We start from the raw sequence: 20,271 nt of genomic DNA on the forward strand, positions 1-20,271 counted from the left end.
CTACTTTTTTTGAGGGAGGTTGTCACTCTGTGGCCCCAGTTTGCCTGTGGCTGCCAGATAGAAATGAGGAAACAGATCCTTTCTCAAGAGCCTCTTGGGGGACAGTGGGGATGGGGGTGGGGGGTATGCACCTACCCTCCCTTTCCTGTCTATTCTCTGCTGCTTCTGCCTCCGTCTTCAGTTCACACTTCAGTCACTGGTGATAAGTCCCTTAAAAAGTCTGCCCTACTGACCTCGCTGCCTGGTGCCCCCAGGACACAGAAACAGTGACAAAAGAAGATGCCCCACTCTGCCCCTGTCTCTCCTGGGTTCTGGCAGTCTTGGCCTGGCCCTCCAATCGCCACACACTTGGTGTCTTTCCCTTTTCAAGCTTCTAGACAAATCCACAAGCCTTTTCAAAAAGCGACTTCAGCCTACGGCAGTTTAAGGCCTCTTATGGCAGCAAGATGCGGCCTTACTTATACACTGAAAGAGCCTCAAAATTAACTGCCCAAGGTCACACGGCTAGGGAACTGAGGGCTCAAACCCAGGGCTCCTGGCAGACTGGTGTTTTTCTCCGAGGTTGTCCTTGCTTCTGAGCGTCGAGTCTGGGGACAGGGTCCCTGAGCAGGAAAGAGGAGAGGGGGCCAGCTCGGAGCACAGGCTGGCAGGGAGGGGCCTGGACGGGCCAGAAGGGGCACCGGTGGCCGGCTGGGGCGGGCCGGGGCGGGGCGGAGGCGACCAACGGTGGCGAGCTCCATCACAGTCGGCTGGTGAGCCCCGAGAGCGGGAGGCGCGCCTTTGCGCAGCCCGGGACACAGCCCCGCCGCGCGGCGCGGGCCGGGCGCGGGGGCGGGCGGCATCCAGGCCGCGCTACCCGTACTGGTCCCGCCGCGCCCGGCTCCGGTGCCCGCCGAGCTCGCAGCCAGCGTGCCAGCTCGCGGGGGCTGGCGCTGGGACGAGCACCGCGCGGGAGACGGTCGCGGGCTCTGGGCGTGGGTGCAGCGCCCCTTCCCCGGTGAGTGGCAGCCGAGGGCTGGCGGCGAGCGGGGGGCGCCAACTTCGTAGGCAACTTAAGGGGCTCCAGTGCCGCGCGGGCAAGGACGGTGGAGGCAGACGCGGGACACTCGAGACAGTCCGGCCAGCTCGGGCGTCAGAGGTTTGGGAAGAGGGGGCCAGGGGGACCGCGACCCTCGGGAGCCGGAGTAGTGTTGTGGACCTGGGCTCAGAGGAGGCGAGGAGAGACAGGCTGGGGAGACAGACTGGCCGCTGGCGGGAGGGAAGGACGCGGGCGGAGAGCCCAAGGCGATTGTCCCTAGAGTCGCGGAGCCTCCTTCCATTCGCCTGGAGCGGTAGCCGGGCCAAGCTGGGCACAGTCACCGGACGCGGGAGTCTGGATTGCCGGGTCCAACTGTTGCAGGTAGAAGCCGCTGGGGCAAGGAACCGGGCAGGGGCCAAGAGCCAGGGCCGAGGCTGGGTTCGACCAGAGCGCGGGTAGCTGGAAAGGACACAGCTCGGAGAGCAAACGCGGAGCTGTAACAGTTGGAGAGCTAGTCCCTGCTGGGTACTTGCGCGCGCATCTGCCTACTACCGACCCCCTCATTAGGGTGAGTCTCCCCAGGCCCTCCGCTTCCCACTCTTTTTTTCCCCCCTTACCCGGTAGATCCTAACATCCATATCCTGACCTCCGACAATCAGTGGGTTTCTGGGGTGACAGGATTTTCCCAAACACTGACCCCCACACGTCTTGGTTCCCCTCGTCTCTGAGGGCTCCAAAGGGAGGGTGGGAGTAAAGGCCACGGGAGAGCCTGCGCTCCGGTGCCCTGGGGCCCTGGAAGCACCCGTTGGCAGCTGTGGTCTCCTGGGGCTTCAACCAGGATCCCCGACGGTTGAGAGGAGAAGCCTGAGCCTCTGGCTGCGGAAGGCGTTTTGTGCTTGGCCTAGGCGAGCAAGGGGAGCTCCGACTACCCAAGACGAAGGCACCTAGCAGGCTGCAAATTTCCCAAGGGCCGGTTTGGCGACTCTTCAAAGGTCCTGCTGGGCGACAGGCAGAAATTCCCGCTGGGTCGGACGCTGACCCCATTTGCTCACTGTGTTTTCCAGCCCTCCCTTCCCAATGAGACATCTGGTATAGCATCCTCAGTCTTCAGTTGGTGGCCCAGTCCTGGCCCCATGAGCAAACCCCCACCCCCCGGCCACAGAAAATTTGGAGAAGATGTCATGATACTGGCTTTTTTGAGCAGGTCCGGTGTCTGCCTCTGAGCTAGTTTCTAAACTTGTTAAGAATAAGAACATCAAAGAGACAGGTCGGCAGGAAACTGGCTGCAGGGGGTTCACTCTGGAAGACCACTTGGGTTGGGTCTTGACTCACAGGCCGGTCTGCCAGGCTAACTCGGCCATCTCCTGTCCAAGGGCTTGAGATCCAGACCTAACTTGGGGCAGTGGGCTGGAGGCCTAGAGCTGGGGCTGGGGTTGTGGGGAGAGTTCAGGAGGTAGTCGCCAGGTTTGGGGGCGTAGAGTGCGTGGTGCTCAATTTGGCCGCCAGGAGGCGTGGCGCGGGTCCCCGCGCCCGGAGTCACCGCCACTGCCGCCGCATCGCGAGTGTCCTTGAGCGGCGAGTGATGGTGGCTCTTCGGTGCTCGCGCCCCCTCCTCCCGCAGGGGCAGCCAGATGCCACGTTCCCTATGAATTATTTATCGCCGGCCTAAAAATACCCCGAACTTCACAGCCCCAGAGTAAGATTCCTACAAGGGGAGGGGGCGGGGCGCCCCCGGGGGCTGAGGGGTTTATCAGTCGGGAGAGGGCAGGTAGTATTGGAAAAGGCAAAACTCCTCGTCCCCACCAATGTGGACGACAGAGGCGCTATGTCTTTCCAGGTGCCTGGGGTGTTAGCGGGGCAGAGAAGGAAAGAGACAAGGGTTAGAGGAGGGTCATCACGGTGAGGATGCCTCACTGTCAAGAATCATCAGCCTAGCTAGCTGGATGATACTAGCTTCTGGGCCTTGGGAGTGGGGGCGCCATTAGTGTCCCAGGTTAGTGAGTGTGTATGTGTATGCACGGCCTTGTCAAGGAGCCTGCGTGTGACTGGGGGTTGGTGGAAGCATAAGAGAAGGTCCCCGAACATGTGGGGTTGATAGAACCTTTCAAGGGGTGCAGAATGCCCTAAACGACAGGTCACTGCCAACCTCTCCCCTGTACTTGGGGCAGGTGCTCAGCAAACACTCCTTCAAAGACCCTTTGGGGTCAACAGAGATACACAAAAGTTCAGTAATGGTGGGGAGCCTGAGGAGGACCAGCTCCCAGCTCCACACCCTGCACGGAAAGAGCAGTGGGACCCAAACCCTGTCTTTTTCCCCGGGGGCCCAGCACTGATGAATCAAGATTAGAGGCAGAAGCCTATAGAAGAGGGGCTCAGGTTGGGCCATGAAAGACACAAAAGGCTTTTGTTAGGAAGAGGTTTCTCTTCCAGGAGAAAGAGCAGGAGCAAAGACAGCTTACCACTAGATTAGCAGGGGTGAGTAGCCAAGAAGACAGTGGGGTTGGGTTAGCTTGTTGGACACTGGTAGTTCATTTTGAGGTACCAGGGAGCTCTTGCACTTGACCTTTGCCACAGGGACCAGGCAAAAGTTGTGGCAGTTAGGAGGCAGGAAGCTGATGGGAAGGAGAGATTGAGGGCCAGGGACACGGGATGGGAAGTACGCCATCTTGTGAGGAGATGTCCTGTCACAGGGCTTTGTAAGCTCAGAGACCTGCTGGCTTTCAACCTGCCTCAAGTTTCCCCTCTCTCCAGCCTTAACCCAGGAGGGTATTTTCATAATGGAGGGAAGCTGCTGAGGAGCAGGCCTCCCTTCTGAGTTGGGAGAGAACCTGAGCCCTTTCCCCAGATTCTCATGGTCTGGAGGAAATAAAACAGGACACTCGTGTGATTTTAAAATTCCAGGTACCGGCATTAATAAAAGAGAAAAGACTCACGTGTGATGAACACATGTCTTTAATCTCAGTGCTTGGGATGCAGAGGCAGCCAGGTCTCTGTGAGTTGTGGTCTGTCTAGTGAGTTCTAGCTCAGCAGAGGCTACATACTGGAAACCTGCCTCAAAATAAATAAATTTTTTTTTAAATGGAAAAAAGAAACAGATAAAATTCAAATAGAATGATGTTTATTTGTTTATTGGATTTTGTTTTGGTTTTTGTTTCGGTTTGAGACAGGGTTTCTCCTTGTGGCCCTGGCTGCCCTGAAATTCTCACTCCACAGACCAGGCTGGTCTCAAATTCAGAGACTCTCCTGCCTCTGCCTCCTGAGCAATGGGAATTAAAGGCATGCACTACCTGGCTTGGTAGTATAGTTTAATTCAAGATATCCAAAATGACTGTTTTAATATGTAGTGAATATAAAAATATTAATGAGAAGAATTGGGAAGCTGGCTCAGCGGATACAGAGTTTTCCAAATAAACTTGAGGACCAGTGTTTGGATCCCCAGAGCTCATGTAAAATTCTGGATGGGCACTGGAAACCTGAATTCCATTGCTCTGGGTTCCAAGGAAAGACTCTGCCTTATTGAATAAGGTGAGGTGTAAGGCAGGCCGACTTCTGATGCCTCAGGCTTCCACATGCACATACACACACACACACACACACACACACACACACACACACGGATATTATTGAGGTAGCTTCCACACTTACATACTTTTCACATCATCTCCAATATCCAGCATGCCTGTGTGTTGACCGCACACCTCACTTTAGTGACAAGCATACTGGATGCACATACAGGCCTTCAAAGGAGCAGTGAGCATGACAGTACCTGTCACTGTCATGTTTGAGATCTCATCCTAGACCCAATTGTGCCTCTAAGCTGCCATTCACAGACACGAGGAGATCTCACAGGTTTTAGTAAATCTACAGCATTCCTTCTCCAGCCACCAATCTCTCCTTAGCCTGAACTTCTACCATCTGGGCCTTGAGCACAAAGCCCTGACTTGTTAAATTTCATCTCACCTGTCAAGGATAACACTGTCAGCCCTGATCAGCTCCTTGTACCTATGTGAGCAAGTGCTAGATCCTTAGCTAGGAGAAGGCATGCTGGGAGGGGAGTAGGGATGCCAGAGTCTGATGGAAAAAGAAGTTAAGTTTAAAGAGGAGGTGGGAGGAGCTTATGACAATCTGCTGGTTCTGCAGTTTCTACTCAGAGATCCTGGGGTGCAGGGACTATGTCTCCCACATGTTACATGTGTTATATCTTACCATCCAGAAACTTATTCCAGAGGAAGGCGATCTCTACACATGTGTACCGAGTTACACTTCGTAACTGGAACGTTACCTTTTGTGGTCTCCTTCAGAGCTGTCTTTTCAGGCGAGAGAAGTTTCATTCATGCACACTCCCCAGGGACCCCTTAGAGAGAACTGGAGACTCTGGGGGAAGCCTCTGCGGAGTGTCCCATGAGAAATTAGACTTGGAACAAAAGGGAGAGATGTAACAGTCTGTAGAGCAGAGGAAAGAAAGGTCTGGAAGAAGCCAGGGCTGCTCTGCAGGCTCCAGCCCTGGAAGGTGCCAAGTGCATTCTGGGTAGGCTGTTTGGCTCTAATCTGCATCTCTGTGGCAAAGGTGTGCAAATTTCTTGCCAGAGGCTGGAGTGGCAGGCCTACTCTGATCCTCCTTCAACTCTCCCTGGTTAGTTTTGTTGGGGGTGGGAAGAAGACGGAGAGTGTGGTCATGAGCTGCATCCGCGGTGCACAAAAGTCATGTTTCTCTCACCTGCTTGGCTCTTGGTCTTGATCCAGAATGAATCTGTGTAGCTGACACGCTCAGGCCCTTAGGTTAGGTGTGAAAAAAAATTCTACACACCAGCGATGGGATGGGAAATAGTGGGTATTAGTTGGGCAGCTCAGGGCTTCGGGTGTCCTGAACCCACGCGAGTCGTCCTTGGCCACTCTGCTTTAGAGGGCTGTCCTGAATGAGATGGCTGAGGGGAAGGTGGCAAAGACATACAAGCTCTAGAGGAGAGGATCTGCCAGGCAGAGCCACACAGCCAAGAGCCAGGGGCTGTCTGTGACGAGCAGGACAGTATTCATTCTGATGAGGAATAGATGCAGGGTTCAGTTCGGTTGTAGAGTGGACTGAGCTATGGGAGTGTTAAGGGGCTGCCTTTCTTCATCTGGCAAAGGGGCTGTCACCCACAGGTGCTACTGGCAGTAAGTAGCTGGATCCTTTGTTTTGGGAGTTCAGAAAGGCAAAGCAAAAATCACGAAGCTGAGGCCGGAGAGATGGCACGGGAGTTGCAGAGATTCATTCCCAGTACCCATGTAGGGCAGCTCACAATTACCTTTAGCTATAGCCCCAGGGGATTTGACTCCCTCCTTCCCAACTCCACAGCTACCCTCACATGTATGCACAGACCCCTGCACCCCTACACAAACACACATACCTGCATCTTCACATAATTTTGAAATAAAACTTTTTTGTTGTTGTTGTTTTCTTGAGACAGGGTTTCTCTGTGCAGCCCTGGCTGTCCTGGAACTCACTCTGTAGACCAGGCTGGCCTCGAACTCAGAAATCCACCTGCCTCTGCCTCCCAAGTGCTGGGATTAAAGGCGTGCGCCACCACTGCCCAACTAAAATAAAACTTTTTTATTTGTTTTAAAGATCACGTAGCTAGTAAGTGGCATACCTGATTTGAACTCAGCTCTGTCTACCTCAATTGAGCACTCCTGAACAACACACTAACACTTCAGTGTCTTTGCTAGGGTAGAACCCAGATAACTAGGTTTGGGGATCGTGACCTTTCTAGTGCTTCATAGATAAGGGTGATATGCCTTGTCCTGGTTCTTCCCAGTTCTTGCCTCTCCAAGGTGCCTGGGGCTGCTCAGCTAACCTGTCTTCTTTTTCTCTGTTTGTTTCTGTCTGTCTCTGCCTCTCCTGTGTAGGACGGTCCTCTCTTCTCTGTCCTCTGGCTGTCTGTGTGTTCTCCAGACCTTACCTTCTGTTTGTCCATCTACCTCTCTCTGTGCCTGCTCTGATTTCTCTGCAGGACCCTCCAGTGGACATGGGTGGGGCCCTGGGGCCCGCCCTGCTGCTCACTTCACTCCTTGGTGCTTGGGCAGGGCTGGGCAGAGGGCAGGGAGAACAGGCTGTGACCGTGGCAGTGGTGTTTGGCAGCTCTGGGTCACTGCAGGCCCAGGCCCGGACTCGGCTTACCTCCCAGAACTTCCTGGACCTGCCTCTGGAGATCCAGCCACTCACCGTTGGGGTGAACAACACCAACCCCAGCAGCATCCTCACTCAAATCTGTGGGCTTCTGGGTGCTGCCCGTGTCCACGGCATCGTCTTTGAGGACAACGTGGACACCGAGGCCGTGGCCCAGCTACTGGACTTCGTCTCCTCCCAGACCCACGTGCCCATCCTCAGCATCAGTGGAGGCTCTGCTGTGGTCCTCACCCCCAAGGTGCCTGTCTACATTCTCATCTCTTCCTCCCTAAGCCCACAGCTAGACTGGAGTTAGGGTGCAGGGCTGGGTTTGGATTAAGGAGCATCTTAGGTCTTTGGGAGCAGGAACTGGCTGGGACTGGAGATGTGACCAGGGAAGGGAAAGACACTGTGGGTATTGTGTTCCCTGGTTCCTTGAGTATCAGTTTGTGTCTGGATGAGGTGGGTAGATGTCCTTCCAGCAATGTTAGCAAAGATATCTCTTCTGCTTCTCCAGCTCTCATTGGTCAGGCCTCAGACCCTTTGAATAGTGAGAGTTCATTTGCAAGGAATGGCACTACAGGGCTATGTCTCTTCTCCATCTCTGCCCCGGGCATAGGGAAGACAGACACACTTGGTCTCCTGGGGAGAAAGTTCCCAACACATATTCATGTGTAATTCTAACTGACAGGCATTTTGAAGGAAAGACAGATGCCCCCAGGGAAGGACTCTGACAAGGCCCGTTTGGATAGGGTGTTAGTCAGATATGATTTTTAAAAATTATTTTATTTATCTGCACTCCAGTCATTGCTCCCCCCTCTCCGTACCCCTTCCACAGTTCCTCGTCCCATTCCTCCTCCCCCTTGCCTCCGAGAGGGTGCTCCCCACCCACCAGGGCCTCAAGTCTCTTGAGGATTAAGTGCCTCTTTTCCCACTGAGGCCAGACCAGGCAGTCCTCTGCTATATATGTGTCAGGGGTCTCAGACCGGCCGTGTAAGCTCCTGGTTGGTGGCTCAGTCTCTGGGAGCTTCCTGGGATCCGAGTTAGTTGAGACTGCTGCCTTTCCCATGGGGTCACTCTCCAGATATGAGTTTTTAAACAAATGCAGTCTGCTCTGGGACCTGAGGCTACAGGGGAGTTGGGAAGGGTGATGGGGATTTGCTGGGAGCCTTTGATGACAGAGAGAAGTCTGGAGAAGCAGGTGGGCCTCACCACTTAGGAAGCATTTAGCTTTATTCTAAGGAAGGGCAGTCATGGAGGTGAGGGAGGTGACTGATTCACTTCCTATTTCATTGCCACTCCATCACAGAGAAATTGGAGACTGTATAAAGGCTCGACACCTATCTTCTGTCCACCTTGGCTCCTTCCCTCCCCGCCTCCCCTCCCCCATGCTCACCCCTGACCACTGTGTCTGCTGTGGTGAACTGGAGCAAATGTCCAGACAGCTTATTATCCCTCCCATAAATATTTCAGTGTGTACCTCCAGCGGACGAGAAACCTTAAAAAAATAAAACCACCATACATTATCACGTCTAAAATAAATAACAAAAATTCCTCAGCCTGCTCAAATATCCACATCTCCCCACCACCTCATAAATGTCATACATGTTTATTTTTAAGTCTGGTTTTGCTTGAAACAGGAACCAAATGAGGTTCCTGCATGGTGGCCGGTGGCTATGCCTTTAAAGTCTCCATCTTCGCGCTTTCTCTGAGATAGGGTGTCAATCTGCAGTCTGGGCTACAGACTGTGTAGACCAGGTTGGTCTTGAACTTGTGGAGACCCTCTCATTTCTACTTCCCAAGTGCTGCGGTTTACAGGCGTGTGCCACCACGTGTCACTCACTGCACCTTGCTTCTCCAGTTCTCTTTTAATTGAAATTCTCACTTACTGAAGAAATGGAGTTTGGGGCCTATAGTTTCCCTTTAAAAAAAAATAAGATTGGGATGACAGTGAGCAGGTATCTTGGGAGCAGCTATAGTGGCTCCAAGGAGACCTTAGGAGGAAGAATCTGCTCACTAAAGCTGGCAGTGCCAGGACTTTGCAATGGTAGAGGTGGTTTGAAGGAAGAACTTTCTCACTTCGGAGGCTCTGGGCGGATGCTTTCCTAGGGCCTCCGCGTCCAAGATTTTGTTTCTCATGGTGCTAGCGGAGAGCGCCGTAATTCCAAGACTCAGATTCGGTTGGTCTTGGGGCACGCTTCTCAAATTCGCGGATTCAGGGGAAAGCCGGAAGAGCTTGTTCATACGCAGATTCCAGGAGTCATCCCGAAATTCTTTTTTTTTTTTTTTTTTTTTTTTTGGTTTTTTTCGAGACAGGGTTTCTCTGTGTAGTCCTGGCTGTCCTGGAACTCATTCTGTAGACCAGGCTGGCCTCGAACTCAGAAATCCACCTGCCTCTCCCTCCCAAGTGCTGGGATTAAAGGCGTGCGCCACCACGGCCCGGCCACCCCGAAATTCTAATGGATGCCGTAGGTGTTGGGGTGCGGCCCGGACTTCTGCGTTTCTAATAAGTTCACTGATGGTGCTGATGTTTCTGGTCAGTGGTCCAACAGAGTCAGGTTGGGGGCCGGATTTCAGTTGGTAAAATTCCCCAGGTGACTCCAATTGGCTCCAGGGCAGGGGTCCTCGGGACAATGAAGCTCCTCCTAAGGTTTCGGCAGCAGGGGAGGGTGGTGGGGGCAGGGGAGCAGGACGAGGCTCGTTCCGCCCCGCCCCCACTGAGTCCACGCCCCCGCCCCGCCCCAGGAGCCAGGCTCCGCCTTCCTACAGCTGGGCGTGTCCCTGGAGCAGCAGCTGCAGGTGCTGTTCAAGGTGCTGGAGGAATACGACTGGAGCGCGTTCGCCGTCATCACCAGCCTGCACCCGGGCCACGCGCTCTTCCTCGAGGGCGTGCGCGCCGTCGCCGACGCCAGCTACCTGAGCTGGCGGCTGCTGGACGTGCTCACGCTGGAGCTGGGCCCCGGTGGGCCGAGAGCGCGCACTCAGCGCCTGCTGCGCCAGGTCGACGCGCCGGTGCTGGTGGCCTACTGCTCCCGTGAAGAGGCCGAGGTGCTCTTCGCAGAGGCTGCACAGGCTGGCCTGGTGGGACCCGGGCACGTGTGGTTGGTACCAAATCTGGCGCTGGGAAGCACCGACGCGCCCCCCGCAGCCTTCCCGGTGGGCCTCATCAGTGTGGTCACCGAGAGTTGGCGCCTTAGCCTACGCCAGAAGGTCCGCGACGGTGTGGCCATTCTGGCTCTAGGTGCCCACAGCTACCGACGCCAGTACGGTACCCTGCCAGCCCCGGCTGGAGACTGCCGAAGCCACCCGGGACCCGTCAGCCCTGCTAGGGAGGCCTTCTACAGGTGAGCACCTACCCAGTCACGTGGGCCACTTCGGGGGACTTGAATGGCAGTGAGCTCGGATTCCCTGGTCTCATCTCCATCTAGCTATCACTAGCATATACGTCTGGGGTCAAGTTCCTTTAGGTCTCCCAGTCTTAGAATCCTTATCTAAAGAAACAGCGGGGTTTAGGGTATGGAAAGGCAGTGAAGTTAACACAGGGAGACCACACAAATGCCCTAGGATAGTGGTGCTATGGGGTGTCCTAGTCAGAGCCACACCCCAGGGTCTTGGGACACCCTGGCATCTTTCCGCTTCCCCTCCCCAGGCATCTGCTGAATGTCACCTGGGAGGGCCGAGACTTCTCTTTCAGCCCTGGTGGGTACCTGGTCCAGCCCACCATGGTTGTGATTGCCCTCAACCGGCACCGCCTCTGGGAGATGGTGAGAAGTGGGTGAGCCCAGGGGCCCTCTGTCCTCTTGTTTCCTAGTGTTTCCCCGCAGCTGAGCAGACTCCTTCTGTCCACGACTCAGCTAAAATGTCCTTCACTGGGAAACCTTTGAGCCCCACCTCCTTCCCTGCTCCCACAATTCCCTGCTTTCTTTGCACTACTGAACTTAAGCGTTTCTGCCACATAGTCCTGGCCCTAGAGGAGTGACCCACGTTGGCCAGCCAGCTGGACATGTAAATAAGTAGAAATCTGTGCTGGAGAACAGGTGTATGCAGAACAATGTGGGGGTGGGGGGGTGGTTTCTCATGCCTGTAATCCTAGTACTCAGGCAGAGGCAGGAGGATTGCTTCAAATCTGAGTCCAGCTTGATCTATTTGATCTACATAAGGAGTTACAGGCCAGCAGGGCACATGGCAAGAACCTGTTTTGCTCCCTAATAAAACAACAAAACAAAACAAACCACAACACAACCCCAAACAGTAAGTGAGTAGAGAAAAAGACAAGAATTTGTTTGCTTTCTAAGGAGGGAACTAGGGAAGGCATTAATTACTAAGGGCTGGATGTCCAGTTGGAGTTTTGAGGACTGAGTAAAAGCCTGGTAGGAAGGGGTGCTAATCTGGTGCAGACAAAAGGCTGTTAAATTATGTGGTGGGTGGCTTAGGGGGTATGGGAAAATGCTGGACATGAACATTGGTGGAAGACTGTGCTGAGGTCATGGGGGTTGGGGATGAGCACCGTGAGACACTCTGAGCTTTAGGAAGGTGTTTTGGACCAGCAGCCTTGGAGATCACAGGGCCCAGGGCCTGGGGGAGGACATGGGGAGCCTGCCCTTGTGTCCAGGTTCAGTCCTTGGCCTGTATTTCTGTCCTCCAAATGCCTTTGCCCCAAGATCCCCTAATCTGTCTGCCACCTGGCTATCTTTAGGGTTCTTGGCTTCTGCAGATGGTCCCCAGAAGAGAGTAGGGGGTGGGTAACAGTACTGCAGGTTCTGGCTGAGGCCGGCTGTCCTCTGCAGGTGGGACGGTGGGATCATGGAGTCCTGTACATGAAATATCCAGTATGGCCTCGCTACAGCACTTCCCTGCAGCCTGTGGTGGACAGCCGGCACCTGACAGTGGCCACACTGGAAGAAAGGCCCTTTGTTATTGTGGAGAGCCCTGACCCTGGCACAGGTGGCTGTGTTCCCAACACTGTGCCCTGCCGTAGACAGAGCAACCACACCTTCAGGTCTGGTGTGAGCTGGGTGCTGTCATGGGGTGGGGCATGGTCAGCTGCTGTGCATATGTCTCTTGCTTGGGAGGGGTATGGGGGTTCATATGCCAGGTTGGGAGGAGCATGGGGGGGTTGAGGACTGTGAAGGGCTCTGACTCCTGGTGGTGACTGCAGCAGCGGGGATGTGACCCCCTACACCAAGCTCTGTTGTAAGGGCTTCTGCATCGACATCCTCAAAAAGCTGGCCAAGGTGGTCAAGTTCTCCTACGACTTGTACCTGGTGACCAATGGCAAGCACGGCAAGAGGGTTCGTGGTGTGTGGAATGGCATGATCGGGGAGGTAGGTCCACCCTGGGTTCAAACACAAGCTCAACTGGGGCCACCCTGCTTGCTGCCAGATTTCATGCTTCCCTTCGCCATGTGCTCATGCAACGGGGCCGAGAGCTCTGAAGGGGATGGTGTCCTGGGAACTGTGCTCTGGAACCCAGGGGGGGAGTAGCCGGTTCCACTGACGGGTGCTGAGTGGACTTCCTGGATGGGTATTAAGGAGAATTCAAAAGTCCGTGGGGGACCTCTTTGATGCCCTCCTGCCCCCTAGGTATACTACAAGCGGGCAGACATGGCCATTGGCTCCCTCACCATCAATGAGGAGCGCTCTGAGATCATAGACTTCTCTGTACCTTTTGTGGAGACTGGCATCAGTGTGATGGTGGCAAGGAGCAACGGCACTGTCTCCCCCTCGGCTTTTCTGGGTGAGGTTTGGGTGGCCAGCGGAGGCCACAAGGGTCTGGGGGTGCGGGGTGGGGGGCTATGAACGGAAAGGTGACATTTCAGGTGGAAATGTCAGAGCCAAGCATGTTATCCTCGAGAGTCTTGGAGGTGGTAGGAGGTGAAAGAAGAGGAACTGGAAGGAGTGGCGTTAATGTTAGTGGGTTCTAAGCGAGGTCAGGTGAGAAGAATCCAACAGACAGGCCGGTCAGGGCAGGTTGGTAGGCTGGCTGCTGACTGCTGGGGGTTGGACCACGGATCAAGGATGGTCATGTTGGGAGCATGAGAGAGGTGCTAATGGTTTTCTTACTTCATTAGGAACCCTGCATTTGGGGGGGTCAGCCTGTGTGTTAGGCTCCCAAGGCAGGCTCAAGGCTGGAGAGTACAACTATGCCCCTTCCCATTTCCAGAGCGACTGGTGGGAGGGCAGGTGGAGCTTGCAGCGTGAAGTGGCTCAGAGAGCTGATGGTGGGGACGGGTGGGATGCTGGGAAGGGTCTGAGAACTAGCTACGTCACTGTAAGACCCCCAACTCTGCCCCCCTTTCCTGGGTGGCTTTAGGAAAGACACAGAGCCAAGAGTGGTGTCACACGCCTTTAATCCCAGCATGGGGGAGCAGAGACAGGAGGATCTGTATGAGTTCAAGACCAGCTGGGTTTACACAGTGATAGTGAGTTCCAGGTCAGCATACACACACACACACACACACACACACACACACATATATACACACACATACACACACACACACACACATACACACACACATATATACATACACATACACACACATATACACACACACATACACACACATACACACACACACACACACACACACACACACACACACACACACACAGAACCCGTCTGAGTGGATTCTCCAGACACAGGACAGAGAGTCACCTCCATTCCCATTTCCTAGGATGGCTTTCCAGCAAAGGACCAAGGACTCCCGATAGCAACTGGTTCTTAATTCAGCCTCAGACAGTCTCTGGAGGGTCTTGAGCTTCAGCTCCCATGCCAGGGGAATGTGGAATAAGACCTGACCTCAGAGCCTCACCCTCCAGGAAGAGATCAGAACCCTCCCCAGTGACAGGCCCTGCTGGGGACGTAGGAGCTATGCAGAGTTACAGTGGAGTGATGTGTGCTCTCAGGGCAGAAGACACGAGGAAGCCTTGAACACTATACACTGTCCTGCCCTAGGCTCTTTAGGGGTTCTGCTGTTCTGAGGGTCAGGGACCTTTGGCTCCACCTACAGGGCTGCCAGACCCCTGCTCCAGTGTCTCCAGTTATTGTTTCTTGGTAACATTGGAATGGGGTGGGACCCAGGTCTCTGAGCCTCTTGCCCTTGGTCCCCAGAACCCTACAGCCCTGCCGTGTGGGTGATGATGTTTGTAATGTGTCTCACGGTGGTGGCCATCACCGTCTTCATGTTCGAGTACTTCAGCCCTGTCAGCTACAACCAGAACCTCACCAAGGGCAAGAGTAAGCTGTTACCTGGTCCTGGGTGGAGGGACACGGTGGAGCAGCCGGTGATGAAGTTCCCGCCAGGCTCTAAGCCCTTTCTTTCATAGTGGGTCAGGAAAGCCCCAGCGCCCACCCTCTCACCCCCAGAATCTGGTGGACCATCCTTCACCATTGGCAAGTCCGTGTGGTTGCTGTGGGCACTGGTCTTCAACAACTCTGTTCCCATCGAGAACCCCCGGGGTACCACCAGCAAGATCATGGTCCTGGTGTGGGCCTTCTTCGCTGTCATCTTCCTCGCTAGCTACACGGCCAATCTGGCAGCCTTCATGATCCAGGAGCAATACATCGACACTGTGTCGGGCCTTAGTGACAAGAAGGTTCCTGGGCCACAGCCAGGTGGAGGGTGGGGGGCGCACCGAGGGTGGGGACAGACCTTGGAAGGGCACACACAGGACAAACAGAGTTTGAGGGATTTGAACTAAGGCTGGAATGGGAAGAATTTGGGGGTCTGGGGAGAAGGCTCCATGATGACTGCTCAGGTCCACATACTGAGTGGCTTTGGCTAAGTCTTCAACTGTCTCAGGCTTCTGAGTTTCCATCTGTAAAAGACAGGAGAGGCCTGGGCAGTGTCTAAGCCTGTGCAGGTCAGACTTGGGGCTGGGGCTCTGGTACTTGGCGGGGGTTAGACGAAGAGGGTGGGAGTGGCTTGCTCTCTGCCTGTAGTTTCAGCGGCCTCAAGACCAATACCCACCCTTCCGTTTTGGCACGGTACCTAACGGCAGCACAGAGAGGAACATTCGTAGCAACTATCGTGACATGCACACCCATATGGTCAAGTTCAACCAGCGCTCGGTGGAGGACGCTCTCTCAAGCCTGAAGATGGGGTGGGTCCCCAGTCTTGCATCCTCCTCTGTCTCTGGCTCCATGTCTCCCCGGGAGGCACCTTTAGGCATCCCTTCCTTAGAGACCCAGGGTGGGGATGGTGGAGCTGGCATGTCTTGTGGGACTCCTGGGGGTGGGGGATGAGGAGGTCTTGAGGCAGAGTAGAGTTGGAAGGAATAGTGGATACTTACCATATGATCCAGGAGTTTGAGGAGGTGACTAAAAACTTTGCAGACCTTTAAGAGCAGAAGGGGATGAACAGAGGGACTGTATATTCTAGGGCAGTGAGTTCCCCTATCCTTTCTGAGGAAGGGGGTCCCTTGCAAGGGTACCTCCCTGGTGGTGGCTGCAGGCTCCTGTACTCAGCTGTGTCCTGCCCTCTCACCTGTATGGGTTTTTGACCCTGAGGGCTCGGCATGTCTCTAGGAAGCTGGACGCCTTCATCTATGATGCCGCTGTCCTCAACTACATGGCAGGCAAGGACGAAGGCTGCAAGCTGGTCACCATTGGGTCTGGCAAAGTCTTTGCCACCACTGGCTATGGCATTGCCATGCAGAAAGACTCCCACTGGAAGCGGGCCATAGACCTGGCGCTCCTGCAGTTCCTGGGGGATGGTGAGTTCCATCACCTTTAGGGTCCAGGGTGGACCATAGCTCTGTGGTTGTTAGAATCTCTACGGTAACTTCTGTGTGCAAAGAGCCTCTGCAGGGAAAGGTCTCTGGGACTGAGGTTGGGGCAGTTGAGGCTCAAGTATGAGGAAAAAAACCCCAAGACTTGAGGTAGGGACAAACCTGCAAGAGGGAGCAAGGACCAGAGTTGGAAGTTCCCCAAAGGGCAAGGAAGACAAGAAAATACTCAAGTTGCCTGGTGGGGGTTCTGAGTGGCTGAGCACCCCCACCCCCTAAGAACCTTCTCATGCCTCTCTCTGCTGTCATCTTGAGTCTACCCAGTTAGGGCTGAACATCTGCCTACTCCCAGGCTGGAGGCCAGCTCACCTTAGCAGCAGGGTTCACTGGCTGGAAGGGCCAGCCCAGTCTGTGCTAAGCCCAGAGAAAGCCCTTAGTTTGCAGGAGTTCCATCCTTAGCGATACATTGTTGTCTCTGTGATTCTTGTTTTTTTGTTTTGTTTTGTTTTTGTTTGTTTTTCCGAGACAGGGTTTCTCTGTGTAGTCCTGGCTGTCCTGGAACTCACTCTGTAGACCAGGCTGGCCTCAAACTCAGAAATCTGCCTGCCTCTGCCTCCCAAATGCTGGGATTAAAGGCATGCGCCACCACCGCCCGGCTGAGTATACTGTTCTTACAGAGAGACTGAGTTTGGTTCCCAGCACCCACATCAGGTAGTTCACAACTGACTGTAACTCCAGCTTTAAAGAGATTGGAAACAGCTGGCTTTCCTAGGCACCAGCACCCATATGATACCCACACGTAGACATACATAGGCATGCACATCATTAAAAATAAATCCCAGCTCCCCCAACCTTAAGCACAACACACTGTCCATACCTTACATTCTATGTACTAAGGAGAGCAAACAAGAGTGCCTGTGATCTCCTGGGGCCTTAAAGCGGGCCATAGACCTGGCGCTCCTGCAAACAACTATAGTATGAATAAACATAAAGAGCAAACAACTATAGTATGAATGGGTGAATGAACGCTAAAATGTAACCAATTGACAAGCCTCGACTGCCAGGCATGGCTGGAGGCAGGAAGATCAGTAGTAGCCCAAGCTCAGCCTTGCCTACTGTCAAGTTCGAGGCCAGCCTGTTACATTAAACCCTGCCTCAAAAGAAACAACAAAACCAAGACTTTACCGGCATGTGGGAGTGGACATGCAAAGGGGTGAAGCTGGCACTAATCCTGAAGCTAGTTTCTCTCTGCCTTTTCTTCTTGCTTACTGGTTGCCCCTGCCCTGCCTCTGCTGGACTTTTCCCCACTGGGAAACAAGGATGCATAACTGTCCTCTCTCCAGGCTTCGGGCAAGCGTTGGTAGGTCGGTTGAAGGAGGCATTTCTGAGTCTTGTGTGTACTCTCTGCCAGGAGAGACGCAGAAGTTGGAGACAGTGTGGCTCTCAGGAATCTGCCAGAACGAGAAGAACGAGGTGATGAGCAGCAAGCTGGACATTGACAACATGGCCGGTGTCTTCTACATGCTGTTGGTGGCCATGGGGCTGGCCCTTCTGGTCTTTGCCTGGGAGCACTTGGTCTACTGGAAACTTCGACACTCGGTGCCCAGTTCATCCCAGTTGGACTTCCTGCTGGCTTTCAGCAGGGTAGGTGCCCTGCCTCTCCCTATGTAGGTCTCTCTGTGTTAGGCACATCAACCCAGCTTGCTGTAGACTCATTTAGATTTAAAACAGATCTCGTGAAGGGGCGTGGTTTGCCAGCGTGTGGTGGGGGCTTTGGGTCTTCCCTGATGTTTGCTAGAAGGTTAGAACAAGAAAACTAGGTATCTCATCACCTTCAGAACAGCACGTTGCCTGACACACAAGGAGCACACAGTTGGGACTTTAAAAAGCTGTTGCTTAGAACAAGGCCTGGGACAGTGGTGGCTGGTCCCCGAGAAGATGGCTCAGCTCACAGCCTGTCTTCCCTTTATTGACTAGGGGATCTACAGCTGCTTCAACGGGGTACAGAGCCTTCCGAGCCCTGCGTGGCCGCCCAGTCCAGACCTCACAGCAGGCTCAGCCCAGGCCAATGTGCTGAAGATGCTGCAGGCGGCTCGAGACATGGTGAGCACCGCGGACGTGAGCAGCTCTTTGGACCGCGCCACCCGCACCATCGAGAACTGGGGCAACAATCGCCTCGCGCCTGCTCCCACCACCTCCGGCCCGCGGTCATCCACCCCGGGTCCACCGGGACAACCGAGTCCCAGCGGCTGGAGACCTCCCGGTGGGGGCCGCACCCCGCTAGTGCGCAGAGTCCCGCAGCCCCCGCCCCGTCCTGCGACGTGCGGGCCACCTCCGCCCGACGTGTCTCGAGTATCCTGCAGGCACGCTTGGGACGCGCGGTGGCCGGTGCGAGTCGGGCACCAGGGACCGCACCTCTCGGCCTCGGAGCGGCGTGCGCTCCCGGAGCGCTCCCTGTTGCCCGCGCACTGCCACTACAGTTCCTTCCCTCGAGCGGAGAGGTCCGGGCGCCCCTTCCTGCCGCTATTCCCGGAGCCCCCGGAGCCCGACGACCTGCCGCTGCTCGGGCCGGAACAGCTGGCTCGGCGGGAGGCTCTGCTGCGCGCGGCCTGGGCCCGGGGCCCACGCCCTCGCCACGCATCCCTGCCCAGCTCGGTGGCAGAAGCCTTCACTCGATCCAACCCTCTGCCTGCCAGGTGCACCGGTCACGCCTGCGCCTGCCCATGTCCCCAAAGCTGGCCATCCTGCAGGCACGTGGCTCAGGCACAATCGTTGCGGCTTCCGTCCTACCGGGAGACCTGTGCGGAGGGCGTACCAGCGGGGGTGGCCACCTGGCAGCCCAGACGGCACGTCTGCCTGCACACCCATTCCCACCTGCCATTTTGTTGGGGGACTGTCTGCCGTCACTCTCCACCCTGTGCCAGCCACAGCCCCTGGCTCATTGGAACCTGGGAGCCTCCATCACACAGAGGCAGGACCCTGGGGCTAGGCACCAGCTACAGGGACAGTGGGGTGCTGGAAGAGGTCAGCAGGGAAGCCTGTGGGACACAAGGTTTCCCAAGGTCCTGCACCTGGAGGAGGATCTCCAGCCTGGAATCAGAAGTGTGAGGTTCTGGCAGCTCTGGTTCCTGCTGGACTGGATTCTGGGGCTGGCCTTGGCCAGGTTTGGGGGGACAGACAAGCTTGGGCTCCTCTGGCTTCTACTTTGAAATCCTGGCCATGGGACCCCAGTGAAAAGGCCAGCTTATGACCTTAGCAGCTTAGGTCTTGGTGTGGGCTGAGATCTTCCTCATCACATGATGTCTTGTAGTCACAGAGAGTAAAAATGTGTCCCTGTCCTGGTGTCAGCCAGTTCCTAGTTGTGGTTGCTGTGGCCTTGGGTTGGAGACACAGAAATTGGAAACGGAGGTTGGGGTGGGGCCATCCCACTTTTTGCTCCAATGGGTTGGAATTTCTTTTCATAGGAGCATTGGAACATTACAGCAACGTTTTACAACCCAGTTGGTCCTGGCTGCCTCATTCTGCATCCTAGAGAGTGCACAGTTCAGCGTCAGGTGTATTCTGGGCTGGGGTATCTGAGTGTGGCGTGTGGACAACTCCATCTGGGGAAGTCTTAGGTCCAAGGGTGTCCAGGAGGGAGGTGAAAATAGGTAACGCTGAGGGAGGAGCTCTGGGCAGTGGAAGCTATTTGGTATTTGGGGCCAGTTCCAGGTGTTTTGTGACAAATGTGCTCAGTATAAGGGTTCTGGGAGTGAAGAACTGAGTTTAACACTCAGTCTTCTTGAAAAGAGAGGCTCTTGCTGGACAGGCTAGGAGATGCCACTGGAGACTGACAGTGTCAGTGATAGCCTGTCTGGGGCCTGGTCTGGGGAGTCTGGTCTAGAAGCTGGGCACAGGTGTCATCCTAGGTCAGACATGGCTCACCCTCACTGTGCCCAAACCTCTCAGGTGCGACAATCTGCACACCTATCCTGCTCCACCCTCCCTCTGGGGTTCTCAGGGGACTACTATTCACTGTCACATATATCATTGGTTCTGAGGACCTCTGTAAGGATGGCTTTTTCAGTCTTTCAAGTTTTCCCGTCAGCAACTACATCTGGTTCTCCAGCAATGACTGAAGCCAGTGAATACTGGTCACCATTCTGACCGTGGTGAGCATCACGGATCCAGTCAGACTCATCCCTCATCCGCGAGCAGCTAAGGAAGTAAAGCTTGAGTCCTGTTGTCCCCTGGAGGTTAGGTGAGGAGACTGGCAGAGATTTTCTCCCATGTGACAGAGAGGGAGGCGAAGTTAAGGGAGGGGAGTGCTGGGTCCAGTGCCCCCTGAGGCTGACCCAACTTTCTCTGCTACAGTAGCTTGTGTTACCTCTTCAGGCTCC

The 20,271-nt window shown here is 54.9% G+C and overlaps 1 protein-coding gene across 3 annotated transcripts; it reads left to right on the forward strand.

Moving 5' to 3' along the window:
* The first annotated feature begins 837 nt into the window (after window positions 1-837).
* On the forward strand, window positions 838-19,388 carry Grin2c (glutamate ionotropic receptor NMDA type subunit 2C). Of its 3 annotated transcripts, none has more exons than XM_076935485.1 (14): window positions 838-997; window positions 1,400-1,586; window positions 1,857-7,422; window positions 9,909-10,507; window positions 10,813-10,927; window positions 11,951-12,162; window positions 12,322-12,487; window positions 12,746-12,899; window positions 14,277-14,402; window positions 14,532-14,761; window positions 15,108-15,268; window positions 15,693-15,880; window positions 17,304-17,536; window positions 17,870-19,388. In XM_076935485.1, exons 3-14 carry the CDS (start codon window positions 6,790-6,792, stop codon window positions 18,998-19,000), a joined length of 3,948 nt encoding a protein of 1,315 aa, XP_076791600.1. In that variant the 5' UTR covers window positions 838-997; window positions 1,400-1,586; window positions 1,857-6,789; the 3' UTR covers window positions 19,001-19,388. The 3 variants fall into 3 exon arrangements, with proteins under 3 accessions (XP_076791600.1, XP_076791602.1, XP_076791601.1); XM_076935487.1 differs by having other exon boundaries at window positions 6,905-7,422; XM_076935486.1 differs by lacking the exon at window positions 838-997 and having other exon boundaries at window positions 1,071-1,586.
* Window positions 19,389-20,271: the final 883 nt, after the last annotated feature.

The sequence above is a fragment of the Arvicanthis niloticus genome, chromosome 6 (assembly GCF_011762505.2).
Source record: "Arvicanthis niloticus isolate mArvNil1 chromosome 6, mArvNil1.pat.X, whole genome shotgun sequence".
Classification (NCBI taxonomy): Eukaryota; Metazoa; Chordata; class Mammalia; order Rodentia; family Muridae; genus Arvicanthis; species Arvicanthis niloticus.